Source organism: Paramormyrops kingsleyae, chromosome 15 (assembly GCF_048594095.1).
Source record: "Paramormyrops kingsleyae isolate MSU_618 chromosome 15, PKINGS_0.4, whole genome shotgun sequence".
Classification (NCBI taxonomy): domain Eukaryota; kingdom Metazoa; phylum Chordata; class Actinopteri; order Osteoglossiformes; family Mormyridae; genus Paramormyrops; species Paramormyrops kingsleyae.
The window spans coordinates 14,736,107-14,758,675 of NC_132811.1; the positions used below are offsets into that span (position 1 = coordinate 14,736,107).

The window sequence follows — 22,569 nt, forward strand, 5'->3', positions numbered from 1 at the left end:
TCCCACAAGCTGTCCCAAAACGGAGCACTGTATCCTACGTTATGGATTTTCCCCTTTTGTTGTGAAGATCAAATTATGAAAAGAGTTTTGAGATGGTATGAGTCACAGCTCACTCCACCCATCAGCGCAGTCCCAGACATCTCACCAATTTTGATCTTCTCATTATTGTTAAAAGCACGTATCTGAAAGCCTCTACTCCGTTGATTAGGTACTGGATTATTCTGAATCATTATGAAATGAAAAAAGCCAACAGAACGGGATTGTACTCTTTATTAGACATTCAAATCCCACGGCTCATGCCTCTCAGGGTTTGCAGACTTGTGCGCCCCAATCATCCTCGATTCCTTCCTCGACTGGCACGTTTCCATGGCGCCCACTGTCCCAAGCATCAGTCGGCTCTTCGCTCTGGACAGCCGGGTCTTCCTCGCCCATATCCAATGCCACAGAGTTGGCGATCAGCCTCACCTGTGGGTCGCCCAGTAGGAGGTCCCTCAGGTGCACCATGCTGCCACTGAGTTCTCGCACCCGGGGGCAAGACATAAAACTGGAGAGAGGAATGCAGAGGAAGCCCCCATGCAGGAAGGGCTGTTCCCCGTCAGCTGCGGCACCCAGGCCTTGGCTGTCCTGGGTCTGTTCTGGGCCGATGCCCCTCTGAGAGGCTGCCCACTGAGACCTGAGATGCTCTGCCCAATAAAGGACCTCATTCACTAAGGTCCTCTGAAAGATATTATTATTTTGCAGACTCGGATACTCCATTCTATAGAGCTGGAAAAGGAGAGACAGGTATGCAATTACTTACAGTTCCAAGTCTGTACAAACACTCCTCTACTTACAAACAAGTTACGTTCCAAAAGGCCGTTCGTAACTTGAAATGTTCGTAAGTCATTATTTAATATAATTTTAAGGGTATACGCAAGTACAAATAACTAGGGTGCTGGGAGTACGCACGCTACGCTGCTGTGCGGCGGGAGTAGAGGCCAGAAGTCATACTAGGTGGAATCGGGGCGCAGAAAACAAAATTGATGTTGTGGACAGGAAGCGGGAGTCCAATGAACACAATTTGGTCTTACAGTTCTCTTCGTTTGTATGTCTGAAAGTTTGTAAGTCAAAAGTTTGTAAGTAGAGGAGCGTCTGTATTTCCTTCACAATTCAAATCAATTAACTGCTTTAAAAAAACTACAGCAATACAATTCAATGGCCTCCGTTTTGGAAATCAACCACATGACCTCGCAGGACTGCTTAACTGGTCACCATCTCTATGTGGATCTCCTTACCAGATTGTATACTGGCACATCCTCGGTGACCTCATTCCCAGGGGGAACGTTACTGCGAGATGATTCCCTATTAAATACACCAATCTGGGAACAAAATCCAGAGCTTTCCGGACCATTGGCAACTTTCCCTACTCCAGTGAACTCAACTGTATAGCCGTAGGCTCCACATATGCCAGAAGCCCTACAGAGGGACAGGAAGACCTAGATCAACAGCAAATTGTCGTAGTTCCTGGACCAAACATCCAGAGATCAGCAATAAAGTTTGATGCAAACTATTATATAATGTTAACATTGGATACACCACTACTACTGAAACAGTCACGACTCACCAGCTGCGAAATTCCACCTGTGTCCACTCGAACTTGTGATCAGGGATCCTTAACTTGGGCCTTCCTGGTAACAGGCAGTTAAAGTCTGCATTTGGGGTGCTGACAATCACAGCTGTGGGCTCCATGTAGCCAAACAGAACCTCAGAGAACCTGCCCACTTCAGCAAGCTGAAGGTGTTCAATGCTGTGTTGAAGATGGAGGTAGTGAGAAGGGAAAGTCCAAGAAGAGAATATATGCTATCATATACAACAGATGGATTACCTACTTTTCCAATGCAAAATGGTACATTACTTACAGCTCAATGCACGTTGCCAGATCAAATCCCTTGGTGTGTGGATCCTCTTCTGTAACAGACCCTTCATACAGCTCAATAGTTAATGGCTTATTTCCTGGCTGCAAATATTCACCTGGAAAGGGAGCTAAGCTATGCCTGGTGAATATGAAAGCCACAACAGTAACATTATCCACACATTAGTAAAAGGTTCAGGGAATATTATTTTCAGCATTCCGCGCAAATCGCGCCCTCTGGCGTAATGTTCGTAAAGTGCTTCGTGGCAATAATATATAAGGATTTAATTGTAAACAGTACATTTTCTTCTTCATTGAAGAACTTTTAATGTCCACTCCGACCAGAAACTCAACATCACGCAGAAATCTGAGTCTCCTTAATAGCCTGCAGTCAGCGCACCCGAGATCAATGACCTGCGGGGAAAGGGAATACTCAGCGGTTAAGTAAACTGGGACCAAGAAATGCTCTGAACCAAGGATAAAAGCCCACAAAATGGTTGATACACCACCAGCAGCAAGCTAAGGAAATCATGCGATACCTTCTTCGGCTTGTGCTGTTGCACGAAATCCACGACGAAGTTATGCCTCTGCGTGCCCAGTGATGGAGAAAACATGATCGACGGGTTCTCAGTTTAGCTAGTAAAGTTGACCTTTAAATGCAGTTTGCCAAATATAGGGCACCCCAACTTTTTTGCTACATCCGAAAAAGTTTAACGCACTGCGTATATTACACCTAAGAATACCCAAGCCCGCCCAACTCAGGATAGTCGGGAAAACGAGCGCACTATAAAACAAAGCCAATCGGTGCAAGCAAAGCCGCTTTATATGTATGTGTATTTAGCTGTACACTGAAATGCGCTCCTCAATGTACACTTCTACCACACATAAAATAACAGAAATGTTAAGAGTTTGCTCTGTCTGTGCGCTACAAGTGTGCCTTATGTAAAAATATTTATTGCTTTGGCAGATTGTATATAAAACAAAGTACGTATTGCTAAAGCACGTTAGATGCAGCTATATGTATGTCCCAGAAACTAATTTCATTAGAACTTGGAAGATGATAAATTTGTCGGCACCCACAAATCTGACTGAAAGCACTGAAGATATCAGAATTTGACAAGTTAAGAGCCAAAATGGCCGTCTGTCCCTGCGCAGTTTCACGGGCTGCGGGTGGCAGCGGTGAGGCGCCGCCGCTGATCGCTCATTGGCCGATGGGGGTTACGCGTAAATGCGGTTCTGTTTTGCCTTTGCAGTGTCGCCATCTTGGCTCCCCCGTGTGTTTCTGTTTCTGTTTTTCTGGTGGTCCTGAGGGGTATTTTTTTTTCTTTTACTATGAATTAAACTCTGTTCGTGGTTACCTGACACACAGCTTCATCGGCATTTCTGCTCCCCGCACCCAAGCGGAAGTGGAGTTTTTGTAATGGATTTAAACTGAGGGTCGCTTAGCCTAAAACGATACAAGCGTCCCCGACGTAGGATACGGAATCATGGCCAACAATACGGCGCTGGTGGGCAGCCAGCAGCCCCAGCAGCAGCAGGCCGTGAACAAGCCCGCTGCGGGAAAGCAGGGTAACGTGTTACCGCTTTGGGGCAACGAGAAGACAATGAACCTAAACCCGATGATCCTGACCAACGTCCTGTCGTCTCCTTACTTCAAGGTCCAGCTGTATGAGCTGAAAACCTACCATGAAGTCGTGGACGAAATCTACTTTAAGGTAAATTCTAGCACTATAATAACCTCACCAAAATAAAAGCTAACATGATAGCTGGGCGATACCCTACAGCCAACGTAGTTAGCTGGCCGGCTCAACAGGGATTTAAGCTAAAGTCCACACAGGGCTCGATAGCCATGGCAGCCAGCCGCTGGTTAAAAATTTTTAAAATCTCCCAAATTCAGTATGGGAACCAGTTTGCCCACAGATAGAGATTTTTTGAAAATAAGTGCCAGATAACAGTATGTATTACTATTTACCTACTCGACAGACTCTTTTATACATAGATTTAAACGTTAGTTACTTAACGACCCCGGTTTAAACGTGCTACTACAGTATAGCCAATCTGTGATGAAGATGCATCAGCAGCATCTTAAACAGGGATAGGGTCTAACGATGGGAGAGGATTTCCAGCCGTCTCTACTCATCTTCACCACATCTCCTGTAAATGCGGTAAACAGCTGACGGTACGCTCCTACGTTCAATATAACGAGCGAGCGAATGAATGAATGAATCAAAGGTTTTTTGGCAGCCTAAGTTGACACTGACAAGGAATTTGTCTTGGCATGGTGTTTGCAGTAGCATGTAATATAAACGGTACAAATGGAACACTGTAGCGTGAAACATATAGACAGTAATCAATGAATAGACAATAAGCTTAAATAAATGTGAAGTACAAGATATAAGCAGTAGTATTTATGTGTTTTACTTGCAAGTCAATACTGTCAGGCGTTCATGAGGGCTGCTACGTTTTAATGATTGGAGTCTCAACCCAGAATAGAAACTTGACAATGCAGTGGGACAGGGTGAAAGGGATCGTAGTGATCCTGCTTGCTCGTTTCTTGGCAACGATCCTGTTTGCTTGTTGCTTTGATGTGACGTATTCATCTTTTGTGCCTAGCCAACCAACCCAACTCTAATGGTTCTTTTACATGAAGAGTTTGGCAAAGCTAGATTTAAGGCATGGTGACTTTCAAATCTGACCATCAGCTGTGAGTTGTAGACTTTGTCATTATGAACTGATACATTGTTGTTGTGGTGTTTTGAAAACTTTTGATGATGAGATGTATTTGTTTCGTGACAGTTGGTTGTATTGATATTAGTACATTTGCTTTTTCTCACTTGGCCTTATTTGACTAGTGAGTAAGGAAACCTGGCTTAGCTGTCCAAAAAAACATTTCAAACCTGTTACAAATTCTGATGGAGTTTCAGCTAGGGACATGGTCTGGTAGAAAACCAAGAAGTTGTTTTAAGCGTTTTAGGAGGAGTCTTGAAATTTCACCATTTCTTTTAGGGGAAATTGTATGACACGAGTCTATATTCCAGTCGACATTCCAATTTTGTAAGAGTTGGTACACTATTCTGCCTACAGTTAACATACTAGTCTTAACAGGTGTCAATACCTGGCTGTGAGATGAGGGCAGAGAATGAACTAAGTAATACTAAATGATAAGCATTTTAAAGCTACGATGTAACAGCAGCACAGATGTCTTTCTGAAAGCTTATCTTGAGGCGATACTGTGCCGAATAGCGGGTATATTATGATGGCATCAGTCAGGTTATCAGAATCAGTGCACTCAAGTTTATTCCTGTCGCGCTGTTTAAACAGGTCAGTAGTACATGTTGACGTAAATGAAGTTTCAACAGTTGTGCTGTAATGAGTCTTCTGGCCCTCTTTCTTAAAGTCCTGAATGCCTGTGGTCCCTCCCCCTTCCCATCAGGTGACTCATGTTGAACCCTGGGAGAAAGGGAGTCGGAAGACAGCAGGGCAGACAGGCATGTGCGGGGGGGTAAGTAGAAGTATGTGCCTTCCTGTGTCGGCCTTTTTCATGTGCATTAAATGCCACCCAGGATCAGTGAGTAATGCCCTTTGATTGGTTGATTTAACGGCCCAGATGTCTGTTTCGCACTTCCTCACCCAAGGTTCCAAAACCTTGAATCTTTAAACCCACCCCCCTGCAGGTCCGTGGAGTTGGGACAGGAGGCATTGTCTCTACAGCCTTCTGTCTGCTGTACAAGCTGTTCACTCTGAAACTGACACGCAAGCAGGTGATGGGACTGATCACGCACACGGACTCCCCCTACATCCGAGCCCTCGGCTTCATGTACATAAGGTATGCTTTGGTGTAGTCCTCTGTAGATGTTAAAGCTGTTGAAGAGCCCATCTGTATTTTGCTGATGACCTGATGCAATGATGCAGCTAGAGATTATTATTGCTCATTATTTAAAAAAATAAATAAATAAAATGTGATTTTGGAACAGATACACCCAGCCTCCTTCGGACCTTCTGGACTGGTTTGATGGGTTTCTTGATGATGAGGAGGTATGTCGGCAAGGGTAATATATATATATTTTTTTTTTTTTGTTATTCACCAATTTCAAATATAAATTTGCAGCATAATGCATGGTTTAATTATCCCTGTAAAATAAAATGCTGTTTGTACTACGTCGCATTGTGATGCAAACAACTAATTTTCACCTTTGCCTTCATTTGGCTTAATTGTCCTTTTAAAATGTCCTGACGGTCCAATGAAAGATAGGTCACTGCTCTAGCTGGTTTGTCAAGGTATGTATAAGTGTTACATTTAGTTCATTTTAATATGACACACATTGTTTTTTTATGTGTTTGTGCAGCCAGGTTTAATAAAATTAAGTAGCTGTTTTGAAATACTATGCAATAACTTGCATAGCGCTCAGCAGCATTGGGGTCACTTTCACAAATCAAACTTATAACTCAATTCACCCTCTTACACCTTCCATCAGTGTCAATTCCATACTTGTTTTGTCTTCAAACGTTCAGCTTTAATTTGAGATTTGACCACTTCAGTGATTTTAAAAACTGATGACCGATTAGAAGGTAATACAATTATACGGAGGTGGATAGTTAAGGTACAGAAAATAAAAATCCAGACAAAGATTTGGTTTCAACCAACACGTTGAGTACTTGGTGACTGTAACTCTTTATACTAAACCAGCTGGTTGAAATAAAATCTTGGTGGATTTTGGTCTCTGGATTTTTAGTTTCTGGACCTGAACTGTCCACCTCTGTATTTGGATAAACCCAAGTATGAGAGTGGTCAAATTGAAAGTTCAATTGAAAATTAAATAAATGGCCAGAAATAGGTCCAACCTTACTAAATGCGTTTTAAAGCTCTGGTATCCAAAAATTGAGATTTAAAGCTTTGATATAAAACTTGGGTGATGTGAACTTGTAGCTACACGTCTCTCTAATTAAGCATTTGCTAAGAAAAGCCCTTGTTGTAGTTTCTCATTTTCTCAGCCGCCTGTGAACTTGTAGCTGCACGTCTGTACAGACGGGTGATGGGTAAAGAGAGCAGGAGCACACAAATCTAGGTTTTCTCAGCAGGCGGATGTGAACGAGCATGTCGCTCCACAACGAGACGGGCTTAATTGAATCCGCAGCAGCATAATATTGATCTAGACTCAGACTGCTGCGGTATGCATAACTTTCACTGAATTACCCTTTATTCTAAATCGGCATGTATTCAATAGTAAACTATGTTTGCTGTTTGTTCTAAGAGGAAATGGTTTTTAAGTAAAAGAAAAATCCAAGTGTTTGCCTGCAGTTTGGTTGGCCCACATTATTAGTGTGTAATTTAATATTTGTGCAACTGATCTCATCTGATTAAATGAATAACTTGAATACAAGTTCCCTATGTGAACCAAAGTTTCATTCTCGACTTACCCCAGCCCTGTGGCTTCTATGTATGGTGTTCATTGAATGCCAGCTAAAGAGAAGGCAATGGCAGGTCTTTAAAATGTATTCAGTAGCAAGTAAGTGCATTTTTATGGATTGCCTGTTTGTGCTGTGTTTGGCAATTAAAAGAATGTTCTAATGTGCCATTTTACTTCCTTCCAATTGGCTAATTTCAGTGTTTTCTCCTTTAGATCTCCTTTGTCCAGCAGGTGAATTGGGGATTGTATCTCAACACTGTTGGTTTGCGTGTGTGAGTGGAAACGGCCGTTTTTTTCCCTACCCTTCAGCTCTGTTTTCTCTGTAGCTGGATTTTAAAGCTTCCTCTTCCTATGTGTTTGTGCTATAGGTTCAAACCTGACAGTGGCTAAGTTGCCCTGTGCAGTGAGATGGCACAGTAGGGAAGGAGATGCTCTAGTGATGAGTTTTAAGTCATTGGGGTACTGTTTTCATTTGTAACCAATAAACACCTCACTGCACTAAAGGCACTTGGTTTATTGTTGCGTTCCTGTTTTAATTACACAGGAACCTATGGTGTAAACATTGTCCTGAAGGGGAGAGCATTAAACTGTCCAATTGAGCTGTATTTGTTTGCCACAGATGTGTTCCTTACTCACAGCGTCTGTTTCTTTGATCTAATGTTTAAAGGGCGGCTGCTTTGTTCAGTGTTAAGCTTGATGAACACAGAGGTGAACATTGGGTACTTGGTCATCACAATTCAATTTTGACCATACAGTCTTAGCTATGGGAGGTAGTATTGCTTTGAGGGTAATTGTGCATGTGATGTTGAGTTGGTTTGGCATTGGGCATTTTGGTAAAGGTCTGGCGACCACCCCCCCCCCCCCCCCCCCCAAATTCTCATTCTGGTAGGAGCTGGACGTGAAAGCAGGAGGTGGCTGTGTCATGACCATAGGGGAGATGCTGCGATCTTTCCTCACCAAGCTGGAGTGGTTTTCCACCCTTTTCCCACGCATCCCAGTGCCCGTTCAGAAGATGATAGACCAGCAAATGAAGAGCAGGCCAAGGAAGGTCCTCATTAAGGATGGTAAAGAGGAGACAGAGACGGAAAGGTACATGGATCACAGACGTTCTAGGTGAGCGATGTTAGATCTGGGCCATGTAGCCCACAGACTGCACTATTCTGAATAAAGATTGACCCTCCTCTTGTCCCACAGGTCTCCCAGGAGAACGCCCACCCCTCGGAGATCTCCCAAAAGGTCAAGGAGCAAGAGCCACCACCGAGATGGTCACGGATCCAGCAGTTTCGACTGGCAGCTAGAGAGGGAGAGGGAGCGACAGAGGAAAGAGAGGGAGGGGATGGACAGGGACAGAGCTGAATGGGACAGGGCAGCCAAGGACCGACGGCACTCCCACAGCCCGGAACAAGTCTCAGGACTACATGGGGGCAGAGGGAGGGACCACCGGCGGAGTCGTAGTGCCAGCCGGGACAAAAAGACTGAACGCTTGGAAAGGGAGGGCGATGGCAACAGGAGCCGGAGGAAGGGCCGAGACCACGAGAAAGGCAGGCCCACCGAGCGGGACCGAGAGAGATCGCGAGACAGGAGGGCCAAGGGAGAGGCAGAGGACAGGAAGCACAGGGAGGAGCGTGATGACAAGCGGCACAAGGACAAGCGCCGGGCCAAGAAGCTTAGCGGGATCCGGGAGGGGAGGCACCGCAGCCGGAACCGAGGCACTAAGCGCAGCCGCAGCAGGAGCAAGGACGGGACCACCAGGCAGAGGCCGGAGTGGCCCAGCAGCAAGAGGAGCAGGAGCAGAGGCAGGGCCGACGGGGAGGACAGGGCCAGGAAGAGGGAGCAAAGCCGAAGCAAGGAGCGCATGTACCAGCGCGAGCACAGCAACGGGAAGGAGCAGCCCAGTAAACACGAACACGGGAGGAGCCACGGCGTCGATCTGGGAAATGGGGCACCGCGCTTCAAGCCGGAATCTTCCTAATCTAATGCTGTGCTTGCTCTGCTCAAACTGCTTCCAGGTCAGCAGTGAAGCCCTTCTTCCCAAGGTTCCTAGGTTGCTTACCACATGGAAGTGGGTCTGTGTGCCCTCTCTCAATGCCGTAATAGGCAACTGTTTCAGCTTTTATCATGTTCTGGAAATTATACTGTAAATATAGGCATTGTTATGTTTTAAACCCCATGAAGCAGCCATGACTGCAAATTTGTTCGAATCACTAAGTTGCGCAGTTTTGTGCTGTTTGGTCGCCTCGTTGAAAATTATTTCCTAATAAAACAGTTTCAGGTAACTTTTTTTTTTGCAATGTGATATTATAAATATGGTACAATTTACAGGATTAATTTTTTTATGTTCTTTGTATGAGGGAGACCACTTGGAATTAATTTTTTTCCCACTTTGTAGCAAGATCTTTTTGACTCTTCATGTAATTGCAATGTAGTATAAATATCAATTTTTTTTATCTTAATGAACAGGGTTGTTTGGCACATTTGATCCCCCCCATATACACACAAACAATTGTAGCTTGCAGTTTGCTACATTATTTGTGTGTATCTACATTATCTTGTAACCATCCGTAAGCATGGATTTTACAGATAGGATGCTGAATTGTCTGACAGTCATTTACATTTACGGCATTTGGCAGACGCCCTCTACCAGAGTGAGTGACATAAATGCTTCGAAGTCTCATCAGTGAATACATTCTGATACTGTTTCAATAGAACCCGGCTAAGAATACTATCATTCTAAAAAATTCTGTTGACAAGTAATACATTTTTTTTAATAACAGTATAATCCTCGGAAGTGCTAATCCCAGTTCTTCGGAAAGAGGCAGGATTTTAGTCATTTGACTCATCAGGGAAAGTTCATTCCATGACATAGATGCCAAAACAGAGAAGCACCTTCCCTGCACCTTGAGCAATGGTGGGACCAGTCGCGTGGTGCTGGAGGATCAGAGAGTGTGGTGCAGTGCGGGGTGTGACGAACAGTCCACATTATGTAAGCCACCTAGCTGTCTGTTTAACTCGCTTGATTGCAACTCTTCATATTAACATCGATTCAGTTATTTTTCATCTGTTTGTTAGTATAGGGTAGGCAAGGATGTGTGAACACCAAGTAAGAGGAAGGAAGTGGTGTAGGACAATTTGCAGTTCAGTGAGTTGACCATCAGGTTACCAAACAGCCCTGTGAAAGGTAAGTTTTCCTGTTGATTACTAAAGCCCCTGCCAAGTGGGTTTTGCCATTCCATTGACGTGTTCTCAGTGCTAGTAAAACTATACTCCATGGTTGCACACAAAACACACCCGAAACACATACACTCAGGCACTCGTCGAACAGTAGATAAAATACTCAGACCAAGATGCATGATTTCACTTTGTCTTTTCATTAGTTTTGTTTCACTCCTTTGGTTCAGCCTGTACAAATCCCAAAGTGAATTACTGGCCACTTTCTGGCAATCATGAAGGCATAGATCATCAGCTGTTCAAAATGTAAACTGTAATGCCATAGGGGAAAAAAGAACCTTACTTTGGAACTTCTCTGAATGCTCTCTGAGTTCTGTGCCATCATGGAAAAAGTCCTACCATGAAAACAATATTTTTGTTGATTTGGTTGAAAATGTCCAGTGAGAAAAGAATTTGCTACCCAGGAAATAAGCGAAGACCGTGATAGTGATTTAACATTGTTCAGCCATCGTAGTGATGGATTTCTAGCCTAAATTTCAATTTCATTTCATTTGTCAAAAGAAACTTTTTTTTCAAAAGCTTTTATTATTTAATTTATGGGCTTAAAAAGTCTACCAAGAATGTTCACTTAATGAAAAGATATAGTACATTAGTAAATATACTGTATGGTTTTAAAAAAATGCTTGATAATGATAATTTTTAGCTACAACTAATGTGACTGTGTTTTTGTGATTAAGGCATTAAGTTTCAGAATTTAAAATATATGTAAGTTATCACAGGAAGTTATTTTTTCCCTTCAGCACACTGGAAAACATCAGTATCATCAACAATCCTTTCTGAACTAACCATTACACTCAGCTGGGCTGATACAGTTTGACGAGCCAAACCAAACATCACGATAATTTAAAAGTGTTTAAAATCATGTTACACTGCCGTCTATCTCTTTATATTAAAAAAAACTATGTTCTGCCTAATAGGTTCACAGTAAACAATGCTTTACCAGGTCACTTTTGAAATGAACAGTGAATTTCATTGGCACACACTCATGGACCTCCCTCCCTCCAACATGCACACACACACACATCCTGTTCCCGTCCTTTCAACGGAACATGTGTAAAAGTGTTCTTTTGCTTATGGGCCCTAGATGGTTGTCCCCGTGCGCATGCAGCTTGGCTCAGAGAATGGGCCGCTGGCTGAAGCCATTGTGGCAGACAGGGAGACGCAGTATCTGGTGCTGGGCTCCAGGTCAGTCACTGTGTGGGACTCTCCATACACGGGGATCAACATGGGTCTGACGGGCTGCCTGCCGGAGTCCGGCCTGACCATCAATGTGTAGTGTGATGCTCCACCTACTGTGCTCCATCTGACATGCAGAGAGATCCCTGCTGCTGCCACTTGCACAATCGGAACGGGCATTTCGTCTAAAAGAGGAATAAAGTTGCTCGTAAACCTGTGATTAGACAGTGGTCATTTCAGAAGTGTTCTTAAAATTCAAGCGTTTAATTTAGTAGATTAAGTATGTTACAAAAGAAAAACCCTGGAAAGCATACATACCCCTCTTATCAATCACGGCTTCATGCAGGGTTCTTCTGGTGCGAGTGGATGATATATCTGTTAAATGAACTCAGGATGTTGGGTAACTGCAGGTTCAGTCATGCTCTTAATTCAGCGTGCTGTGCAGTTTCGCTACTTCGGGATAGACAGACCCCACAAACAGCCCCTTACCTTGAACGTCACGGCTCGGATTGCTCTGTCCCGCCGGGTTGCTGGCTGTCACCTCGACAGAGTCGTGGCTGACATTGTGCAGCCTGCAGGACAGCTGTGCAGTGCTGCAGACCTGAGACCTGGTGCTGTTGGAGAGCCTATAGACAGTGTAGCTGGTGGCGAAGATCGAGGGGCTCCAGGACAGTACAGCAGAACCGTCGCCCCCGACGAATGTGATAGACGACGGCGGGCAGGGAGCTGAAATGACAGCAGCCGTCAATGTAACCACATGGGCTAAACACTCTGTATTATGCTGTGGCGAGTGGGGGAAGGCACAGTGTCTCCCTGCCCCAGTACCTGTGCTTCCGGTAATGGCCGTCGAGGGATCTCCAGTGCTTGCTGAGTTCTTGCTTGTGACGGTAACAGAGTACGTGGAACTGCAGGGAACAGGGATCTCGAAGAAGGTGCGGTCAGTCCAATAGGAGAAGATGTTGATGAGCGCCTGCTCATTGCCTTGGATCATTCCCATCAGATCGACCAGGTACGTCACCCCAGGACAGTCCACAGGATCCCAGGACACTCGAACAATCTGGACTCCTTCTGTCATTGGCAGCAGCCGCTTCTGAACCACGTTGGGGGGGCAAGGAGCTAGGAAAGGGAAGAGGTGGGATGTGACCTTCCTGGTCATGATTGGAGGCACCGTGCCAGCGATTAGAAGGTGGGAGTACCTGCACCCCGGCTTATTGGCTTGCCAAAGGAGCTATTGCAGGTGCTGTCGGAGGCCAGCACTGAGAAGTCATACAGGACGCCGCATTCTAGTCCGGAGACGTTGCAGGATGTGGTCGTCCCGCCGCAGAACAGTGTGGCGCCGTGCTCAGGCTGCACACGGGCGAAGTACCCCAGGGAGCCCCCGCTCGCACCCCAGGAGAGAGCTGCCGACTTGCTGGCACACTCCATCTGTACCATCAAATTGTCCGGGATGCAGGGTGCTGTGGAGTTGGGCGCATTTAATTATAATACTGTATTCCCAAAATAACACCCCTAATGTCCCCTAAAGAAATAGTGGAAGAAGAACAGAGTCCTACAGTATAAGGACCACAAGACCTTCGCCGCCCTATGATCCCTCTACTGGTTGTGTGAAAATGGATGAAGATTCTCACCTTTAAAACAACAATCATGGCCATCATTCACCATCCAGTGTGGTGAGATGGAATATTAGTGTTTGTACTCATCACCTAATTGGCAATTAGTGGATTTCATTTATTTTTTCAATGCTCCCATCCTGGGTCTCAACCTGATTAGCCTGGAACATTGAGGACTGAAGAACGATCATAAACAGCTCCAAGAAGGCTGTTGTACAGATAAAATAAGGGGTAGGAATATTTGAAAGCATAGGAGTATAAGCATCGATGTAGCCAACATGGATGCAATGGATGCATAACACATCCAGGCTAACCACAGAGAGGACGGGGAACTTACCGGTACTTAGGGTGATCGGAGAGCTGGCCAGGCTGGTGCAGCCCATCGCCGTGGCAATGACGGAAAAGGAATAGGCATGACCACACCGCAGCCCCGTGAGCGTCGGGTGGCTCTCGGACATGTTCCAGGTCAGTGTGTTGCCATCTTCCCCTGTGGCCGTCATGAGGTAGAACTCTGCCACGGATGAGTTTGGCCAGGAAACCTTGATGCCTTCACTGTTACAGGCATCCACTATAATGTCCTGAGGGGTGCATGGTGCTTGAACGGAGAAAATAGACTTATGTGATTGGGAAATTGTTATTGTTCATTAAATAACATCACTATTATTTTTATTACCAGAAGATACCTTGTTCTGAGCTGCTCTGTTTAACCAGAACTGCTTCACTCTAGAATTGTTAAGAGTCAAGATGTTCATGTCAAGTGCCAATTGGTAGGAGCTTATAGTAATCGGTAGGACTTTATAGAGGTTAGCTAAATTTGCTTAAGGTAGTCTAAGGATATGCTAGCTTAGGCTAAGCTAGGATCTTCTTACACTATTTTGGTGTGTGTCGAACCATTTGCCTGAGGTCTGACGGAATAACCATCTATATATATATAACTCTAACCAGGATCAACCTGAAGGCACAGGTTTTATATAGCAGCATACCTGTTGTAATAGTGTATGGGGAGCTCCTCAAGCTGCTGCATTTGTCCGAGTAGGAGGCCACGATGACATTGTACTCCGTTCCGCAATGAGCACCGGCCAGCTGGCAGGTCCCCATGGTGCTGTTGCAGGACAGCGTGCTTCCGTCATTCCCGTCCGCTATAGCGATGTAGAGAGGGGAGGCCTGCGTCCTCTCCCAGGTCACCTGGATGGTGTCGCTGTGGCACTCCGTGACGGCCGTGATCGACTTGGGGAGGCAGGGGGCTGTTGAGTGTCACGTATTACATATTATCTAACTGTCATGTAGCGCTGTTACAAAATGACACATGTTCTGTTGTTGGCACATCATGCAATTTTAGCAGTTCGCTATGCTGTTTGGGCGCTAATATTTGCCCTTAGGGGTCAAGCGTTCAACCGCTGTTAGTTACATCTTGAGGAGACGCAGGCGTGTCACCGGTACCTGTCATGAGCTTGTAGGTAGAGCTGGATTGGCTCTCACAGATGTGGCCAATGGCAGTGACCCTGAAGGTATAGGTCATCCCGCATTGCAGGGAGGGTACGTTGCAGGGGGAGCTGGAGGGGGAGCCAGGGCAGGACGAGTTGTGGCCGTCCACGCTTTCTGCAGTCACCCTGTAGGTCAGCGCCCCTGGGGTAGGGTCCCACATGACCCAGGCTGAGTTAGTCCCACACTCCAGGTTACCAGAAACCTGCTGGGGCGTACATGGGACTGCAAAAAAAAAACCAGCAGGGGGCGCTTCAGAGCAGGACTGTCAAGAGTGAACATTTAAATGTGGCCTTGCTGAAATTTCAGACCCTGAAAGCGAGGGGCCGTGGGTACCTGATGGTACTTGGACGGTCAGGCTGGGCATGCTCTTGCAGCTCCCACGGAAGGCCGTAACGTAGATGTAGTAATTCTGGCCGCACGTCAGGTGACTGATGCGCCAGCTCGCCTCACCCGTTTTATAGGAGTGCTGCGTGCCATTTTCAGGTTTGACACTCACAACAAAGTAGTCTGCATCAGGGTCGAAGTCCCACCTCAGCTGCCTGTCTGGGCTGCAGGACCCCAGGACCTCCACACGATGCGGTGGACAGGGGGCTGTGAGGGGGCGCAGGAGGTCATCAGCAGCCAGAAGAGTGGCGTATAGCCCACTTCAGATAGGTCCATGCTCACCTGTATGGAAGGGCTGGCCCCTGATCTCGGCACTGCGGCAAGAGTCATATGTAGAGAGGACGGAAATGTCGTAAGTCCGTCCGCACTGTAGCCCGTCCAGCTCACAGTGGTTGTCACTGGTGTTGCAGTTGACTGGCTGGCTCCCGGGGGCCGTGGCTGTGGCCTGGTATGACTCAGCCTCACCACTATCTCTCCACGACACCCAGGCCGAACCGGAGCCACAGCGCGCGACTGCTTGCACATCCCGAGTCTCACAGGGAGCTGAGGGGGAAAAGCCCATGAAGAGGTTCAGAACCAGGAAATAGACCAGTGTGACTGTATGGGAATCAGGCAGAAGTTTTCATGTATTAGACAAACATCTCCCGAAATGAAAACTACATGTAGCACGTGTGGAGGTTAGGGTCATGCTAAGAATTTTAATTAAAATTCAAAATGTTTATTAAAATTTGTAGTTGCCAGTCAGAAGAACCATAGCCTCTGGTCCATGAGAAGCTCACCCACCTGACCGCAGGGTCCGATAGGTGTGGCTGCTGTTGCACACATGGTCCTGGACAGTGATTGTCAGGTTGTACCTTTGACCACAGTGCAGCCCGTGGAGCCAGCACTCGGCAAATGGGTCGCTGCCGCATGTAGTCTGGTGGCCGTCTAGGCCTGTTGCCAGCACATAGAAGAAATCCCCGTGCTCTGCCTCCTCCCACCTGATAAGCCCCGCATCGGAGGAGCAGTCGGACATCACCGTGACATTATGGGGCTCACATGGAACTGTGGGATGGGACAATGTTCTTAGGGCTGAGGTCACGTGGCACCGAGGATCTAACCCATCAGCCAAGGCTTGGAGCATCCTTACCTGTGTCCACGTACGCCACCATACTCTCCAGGCTGATGCAGGCGTCATCATCAAGGGCAACAACGTGGAAGGCGTAGGGCAGGCCACACAGGAGGTCGGCGAACTCGCACACGGTCTCTGTGGTGTTGCAGGAGGAGTTGTAGCCCGTGAGCGCGTGGGCAAAGGCAGTGTAGGATGTGGCTCCCGGACTGTGCTCCCAGGTCACCATCACGGCCCCCGTTTCACAGTCTACAGCAGCATCGACCAGCTGCGGGGCGCAGGGCACTGAGGAGGGCGAAGCACCGCGTACTCATTCACTGCAGAAAACGTGACGGCTGAGCCCAGGCTTTAGGAGCCTCTATGTGGGCACAAACAAGCACATGTACAGTAACACCATACAATAACAAAAAGCAGATACACTTTTCTTATAGCACAGTGGTCTCCAACCTTTTTTACAGCGATACTTTGGAAGGATTAGAACTTGTGTAGCGATCGACTAGAAATGTCTTGGTGATCGACCTGTGGATCATGATTGACCGGTTGGCAATCATCAATTGTTATAGCATATATAGACAAACAGGAAGGAAAAACCACAAACGCACTTTCAGAAACCAGCACATACACTGTGCCAAGTTTTGCTGATGTATGCCAATAAACCCCTAATTTCTGAAGCCTAGCTGGCTCTGATAGGACTGATTACCCTGAAAGGGATAAGTAGGGCCAGCTGAGTGAATTCAAGAGGAAGGAGCTGGAAGGAGAACCAAGAGAACTGTCTGGTCCTCTGAGCCAGGCCTACACATGCACCTTATGTGTTCAACATCAACCTGGGGAAAGTCGGCATGTGCGAAGCGCTTACTGCTATTCAGCTCCACCACGCTGCTCTCTGACACGTTGCAGTCCTGCCGGACGGCCACCACGCTGATGTTGTAGATATCTCCGCAGACCAGGTCAGGCACCTCGCAGGCCACCTCAGTGGTGTTGCAGAAGCTGACGTGGCCCTCAGCAGCCACGGCCTGCACCACGTAGGACTCCGCCCCCCTGCTGGCCTCCCACTCCACGTAGGCAGCGTCGGAATAACACATCAGCTCCGCCTCCACGTTTTCGGGCGTGCAGGGCACTGCGGAACCCAGAGGTGGAGAGAGATGACTCCACTTGTTAACATTGTACCCAGTTTCAGGTTTAAAATTATACCACATACCCCGCACTACACCATATGGGAAGGAGTACTGGTTAAACTAAAATTTGTTAAACTAGCCATGAGAAAACGAGTAGCAAAGTCTATTATCAAGGGAACTGACATGTCAAAGGCCTTATCCAATGGGCTGAGGGCAGGAATGCGGGCCCCCGCTCACCTGACTCGACGTCCTCGCTGGTGCTTAGTGAGCTGTTGCACTGCCCGTCCGAGGCCAGCAGCCTGACAGCGTATACACGGCCACAGTCCAGGTCCAGAAAATGACAGCCCGTGACGTTGGTTCTGCAGATGACACTGTCAGCGCCGCGGGTGTTTGCCAGGGCCACGTACGACGTGGCACCTTCTGCGTGATCCCACCACGTCATCAGTGAGTTGGTGACGCAATCCAGGTACATGGAGGTGATCCCTGGAGTACAAGGCACTGGAGGAGGGAGGCTGTGCAGTTAGCAGAGCAGTACCAGCAGCATCAGCTGCCACCACAACGTGCAAATGGAACATTATGATTTCTGGTAGCTGGCACGGTGGCTCAGTGCTTGGTGTCTGTACATTTTTGGGTTTGATCGCTGCCCTCTGTTCTCTGTGTGGAGTCTCCTTGTGTTTATGTGTTTGCTCTGGTTACTGGGTTTCCTCCTGTAGTCCAAAAATATGCCATTAGGTAAATTACTCTAATATGTCCATAATATGTGAGTGTGGGCCTTGTGAAACATTGTTACCCCCCCCAAGGGTGTTCCCTGCCCCGTGGCTTGTGCTTCCCGGGTGAATGGTTATGGAATTAGGATGATCTCTCGTGTCGTCACTGCTCATCATGAAAAGGACCTACAACATGCTTTTAGCCTCATGAAAATTAATATTATTTTGAACAAATCATTGTAGGACCATGAAAGTTGTAGCGGGTTGGAGAGTTCGGGGGAGTCACCTGAATGGAAGTCCACGGACTCGCTGGGGAGGCTGGAGCAGGCTTCTCCCACAGCAATCACGTGCACCGTGTACAGCGTACCACAGAGGAGGCCGGTGAGCATGCAGCCAGGGTCGTGGCTCTCGCAGAACAAGGGGCTTCCTCCATCATGCTGGGCGACAGCCCTGTAGGACAGCGCCCCCTGGCTGTTGTTCCAGGTAACTAGGACTTCATTTTCCATACAGTGCATTTCTACGGTCAGGCCCTGTGGGACGCAGGGAACTGTGTGGGGAAAAGTGAGGAGGGGACAATGGAAAGAGGTCAGTTTGAGACCAGGTTACACCCCCACCAGGGCTTTTGGGCCAGATCCCCCCTTACCTGAGTGGAACATGCTAGGGACGCTCGGATCAGAACCGCACTGCTGGTTGACAGCAGTGACCGACACGGTGTACATCTGACCGCACTGCAGGCCGGCCAGGCTGCATCGGGTCGTGGGGGACATGCAGGTGTCGGACTGGCCGCCCTCAGAGTAGGCAGTGGTGATGTAAAACTCCGCCCCCTCAACTGCCTCCCATGTCACAGCGGCGATGTTAGACACACAGTCCAGTTCGGGGGCAGTGGCAGTGGGGGGGCAGGCCTCTAAATAGGAGGACAAGCAGATGCGCTTTAACCTTGTTATGTAAATTAAATAAACCAAACGCTAGGGGTTTAAATAGGGTATCTGGGATGTATATACATACCTGTCTGCCAGTGCATGGGTGGGCTGGCGGCACTGGTGCAGTGCGTGCTCATGGCCGTGACCGTGAGGGAATACACGTGACTGCAGGTGAGCTCAGAGATGTAGGTGTGCATTTTGCCAGTGCTCAGCTGCATCCTCTGGCCATCGCTAGAATCGGCGGTCACCGTGTAGAACTTGGCCGCAGGGCTGGGGTCCCACGTCAGCAGTGTCACCTTGGTGCTACAGTTCAGGGAGGCCTTCAGGTTCTGGGGCACACAGGGCGCTGAAAGAAGCAAAAGGCCACAGGTGACAAATGCAGACTTCAGAAGACAGGATGGCAGCTGCAGAACTTAAGCCTGAGATTCTATGTGAGTCTATAAAGGGAGACTGGCATGTGCACCCAGCAGGCACTGCAACCAGTTAGATAATGGTTTCAGCAGACACATGCTGTCACCATGCTGCAACATCTGCGTCCCACCACATGGTGGGCTGTGCAGTTCAGACATTGGGGAGGTTTTCTTTGGCATGGTAAGTCTGCATGATTCTGGGTAAAATATGAAGTCTGATTTTTTTTTTCCACTCGTGGTTTTCTCACACAATTCTTGAACAATAAATTTCTCTCATTATTACTATTATTATTTGCATTACATATTTTCTTTATGGAGATGGAGCAAACAATATGTAGAGATATATCAGTTAAAATATCAGTATCAACCAATAATCGTTAAAAATCAAGATATTGGAATCAGTCCGGTTTAGCGGTCTTGGGTGATATTGATGGCTGATATTTAAACTTAATCAACAGTCAACAATCAATATTCAGCATAAGCGGCACTAGCGCTAAAAACACAACAGCTAAAATAGTGGAGATGGTTGAACTATAAACTGCTTTTCATAATGGGGGATGAGGGATTTAGTCAATCTATTTAAGATATAAGAGGTCTCAAAATAACAGCCTGCGACTTGTTTATAATTCATTATTAAATCAGGCCCCCTGGTCTATTTTTCTACAGAATTAAAAACTATGTAACATCATGCCATTAATCTGTGCTGGCATTTCCAATGAGAAATTCTAAACAAACCTCGTCTGCTCTGTATTATAGCGCCTGTTTTTCTGCCCCCTCTTCCTGTCAAATGGTGTAACATAGTGCTGGGATTTGTTGCTACAGCTTAGAAGAAAAAAGGGAGCGCCTGGTTTGATGCAGCGGATCTCCCTTCTAATGCAAACACGGCAGAATCTGTGTCACGTAAGATTGAGATCCTGTAGGTGTATGAATCAAAATCCCGAATCAAAAACGATGAATCATGCAGCCCTTGTCTGCACCCGCCTGTCAGGTAGTGGGGGTGGCTGCTTGCTTTTCCTCTTAGAATAATATCTACTGAGTTTTGTTTAAACAGTCACAGTGCGGAAATTGGCTGAAGTTCTGTCTAATGCTTTTGAAAACTTATTGCAGAGTAACACATAAATGACATGTATGCCTGGGTATGAGGAATCGCAAGGACAGGTACCGGTGTGGATGAGCACGCTGCTGCTAGGCAGGCTGCTGCACAGCGCGTCCTCGGCGATGACGGTGATGCCGTACAGGTTGCCGCAGTGCAGGTCGTCCCAGGTGCAGTTAGGGTTATGGCTGGCGCAGGTGTGGGTGTGGCCGTCCAGTCCCACGGCAAGTGCCACGTAGGACTCGGCGCCGTCGCTGTGTGCCCAGCTGACAGAGCCCACGCTGTCCTCACATTGGACACTGGGCACCACATTTTGGGGGGTGCATGGAGCTGGGAAGGGGGAGAGGAAAGATAGTGTTTATGTAAGTACATAACCAGAACTGGTTTGTTTCAGTACTACAGACCTGTTGTCTAAAAATGAGATTTTGAGTAAAATATTTTCACTAAATTACCCATAGTGTGTGATGCTATGAGTGAGTGTGTGAGCTCTGTGATGGACAGGCACCATGACCTGCAGCTTGACTAGTGTTTTCTAGGATAGGAGCAAGGCTCCTTGTGCTCAGGATATGTGGTCGGACGATGGATCAATCAACGTCTAAGGACTCCTCCCCGACACTGTAATTCCAGATTCCAGGACGCCAACGCAGTGTCGTTCTCGCAGTTATCCTGACTGCCTGGTGTTCCTGTTTCTTTAAACTTGCTAGTTTCTCTTTCTTATCCAAAATGTTTTTCCCTGAGTTTTTACATGCCCAAGAGACGAATTTCTTACTAAATGGAAACCTTTCTTCGTCTGGGATGTCATCACACTGATGAGAAGCTTGAAAACTGAATAGAGCATTTAACACAAACCATAAAACCTGAAGGGTTACCCCAACGGACCGGTTCTGTATTGCAGAACACTGCTTCTGGGGCTGTCACAATAGTCATCCCAGGCCACCACACTGAGGTTGTAGGTCTGTCCACAGGGCAGCTCAGCCGGGATGGACGTGTTGGGGGTTCTGAGATCCACCACGTACCCCAGGTCACCCAGGGCACTCACGACGTATATAGACGCCCCCTTAGTCTCCGCCCACTGCAGGACGGCTGTGTCGTTCTCACATGATCCCTGCGCTGTCACGTTGATGGGCTGGCATGGCTCTGCATGAGAAGGGCTGAAATTTACCACACTGGGGGCGGACATCACGTTTAAAGGGTGTTTCGCAAGGTGCTGAACTGCAAACTTATACGACGTACTGCTGTTCCTGCTCCTCCTTACCCAGTGCCCATAAATTTGCCTGAATGATTACTAAAAAAAACATACTTCTACTTACTAAGGAATGATTACTAAACAACCATAATAAAGCAAAGATGAGAGTGAGTGGGTGGTCAAGCACCTGTATTGCGATGGATGGTCTCGCCGGCTTGGCTCCGGCATTCGCTGCTGTACGCCCTGACTGTGAAGGTGTAGGTCTCCCCACATTCCAGGTTGGCAAAGAGGCACGTGGTGCCGGTGGTGTTGCAGTCCTCGGCATACATGCCTGCAGAGTCCACAGCGCTGGCCGTGTAGAGCTCCACCCCTTCGCTCTCTCTCCACGATACACTGGCAGTACGAGAGTTACACTGCAGCTCCACCGACACGTGCGGTGGGGGGCAAGGCTCTGTGGGAAGGGGCACGGGGTTTCAGACAGCCAGACTGTGGCACAGGTACACCTGGCACTAACCACACTTGGTGTAATTTTGTTGTGTTACACAATGACAAAGTGCTTGAATCTGCTTCAGTCATTTCTGTTGATGGCGCAATGGCTTGGTGCTTAGCACTATTTGCACTATAAGGTTGTGGGGTTAATTCCCAACCCCCGCCCTGTGTGTGTGTGTCCAACAACATACTGTTAAGTGAGGTAATGACCCTAAATTGCCCATTGTGAATCAGAATGCAGGTAACCTGTGATTCTTAGAATAGACTCCACGCTCACTGGGACCCTGTACTGGACAGGCATTACAGAAAGTGATTGGGTGGACAGATGGATGGCTTACATTGAATTGGGATTTAATGGA

The 22,569-nt window shown here is 47.2% G+C and overlaps 3 protein-coding genes across 7 annotated transcripts in view; 1 reads left to right on the plus strand and 2 right to left on the minus strand.

Annotated features, from left to right (window-relative positions):
• Positions 1–252: 252 nt before the first annotated feature.
• Positions 253–3,038, minus strand: henmt1 (HEN methyltransferase 1). Its single transcript, XM_023804484.2, has 6 exons — positions 2,431–3,038; positions 2,193–2,305; positions 1,899–2,033; positions 1,604–1,786; positions 1,275–1,455; positions 253–765 (listed from the first exon to the last, which is right to left on the minus strand). The coding sequence occupies exons 1-6, from the start codon at positions 2,503–2,505 to the stop codon at positions 304–306; spliced, it is 1,149 nt and encodes a 382-aa protein (XP_023660252.1). The 5' UTR covers positions 2,506–3,038; the 3' UTR covers positions 253–303.
• Positions 3,039–3,122: 84 nt separating this feature from the next.
• On the plus strand, positions 3,123–9,575 carry LOC111840070 (uncharacterized). 5 transcript variants are annotated; one of them, XM_023804481.2, is made up of 7 exons: positions 3,123–3,460; positions 3,550–3,606; positions 5,325–5,393; positions 5,566–5,717; positions 5,866–5,926; positions 8,189–8,412; positions 8,494–9,575. In XM_023804481.2, the coding sequence occupies exons 3-7, from the start codon at positions 5,382–5,384 to the stop codon at positions 9,269–9,271; spliced, it is 1,227 nt and encodes a 408-aa protein (XP_023660249.2). In that variant the 5' UTR covers positions 3,123–3,460; positions 3,550–3,606; positions 5,325–5,381; the 3' UTR covers positions 9,272–9,575. The 5 variants fall into 5 exon arrangements, with proteins under 5 accessions (XP_023660249.2, XP_023660247.2, XP_023660248.2 ...); XM_023804479.2 differs by having other exon boundaries at positions 3,123–3,606; XM_023804480.2 differs by having other exon boundaries at positions 3,123–3,606; positions 8,189–8,388.
• A 1,073-nt stretch (positions 9,576–10,648) lies between these two features.
• Positions 10,649–22,569, minus strand: part of fndc7b (fibronectin type III domain containing 7b) — a 33,082-nt gene continuing 21,161 nt past the window's right edge. The window contains exons 38-57 of the mRNA XM_072700088.1: positions 21,909–22,172; positions 21,415–21,672; positions 20,605–20,865; positions 19,118–19,378; positions 18,756–19,016; positions 18,399–18,659; positions 17,643–17,903; positions 17,147–17,407; positions 16,312–16,575; positions 15,966–16,226; positions 15,465–15,725; positions 15,132–15,389; positions 14,754–15,020; positions 14,297–14,557; positions 13,651–13,908; positions 12,900–13,160; positions 12,529–12,819; positions 12,193–12,429; positions 12,022–12,078; positions 10,649–11,888 (exon numbers count right to left, since the gene is read on the minus strand). Of these exons, the coding sequence (XP_072556189.1) occupies positions 11,608–11,888; positions 12,022–12,078; positions 12,193–12,429; positions 12,529–12,819; positions 12,900–13,160; positions 13,651–13,908; positions 14,297–14,557; positions 14,754–15,020; positions 15,132–15,389; positions 15,465–15,725; positions 15,966–16,226; positions 16,312–16,575; positions 17,147–17,407; positions 17,643–17,903; positions 18,399–18,659; positions 18,756–19,016; positions 19,118–19,378; positions 20,605–20,865; positions 21,415–21,672; positions 21,909–22,172 (5,045 nt within the window). The 3' untranslated portion in view covers positions 10,649–11,607. The remainder of the gene's footprint in view (positions 11,889–12,021; positions 12,079–12,192; positions 12,430–12,528; positions 12,820–12,899; positions 13,161–13,650; positions 13,909–14,296; positions 14,558–14,753; positions 15,021–15,131; positions 15,390–15,464; positions 15,726–15,965; positions 16,227–16,311; positions 16,576–17,146; positions 17,408–17,642; positions 17,904–18,398; positions 18,660–18,755; positions 19,017–19,117; positions 19,379–20,604; positions 20,866–21,414; positions 21,673–21,908; positions 22,173–22,569) is intronic.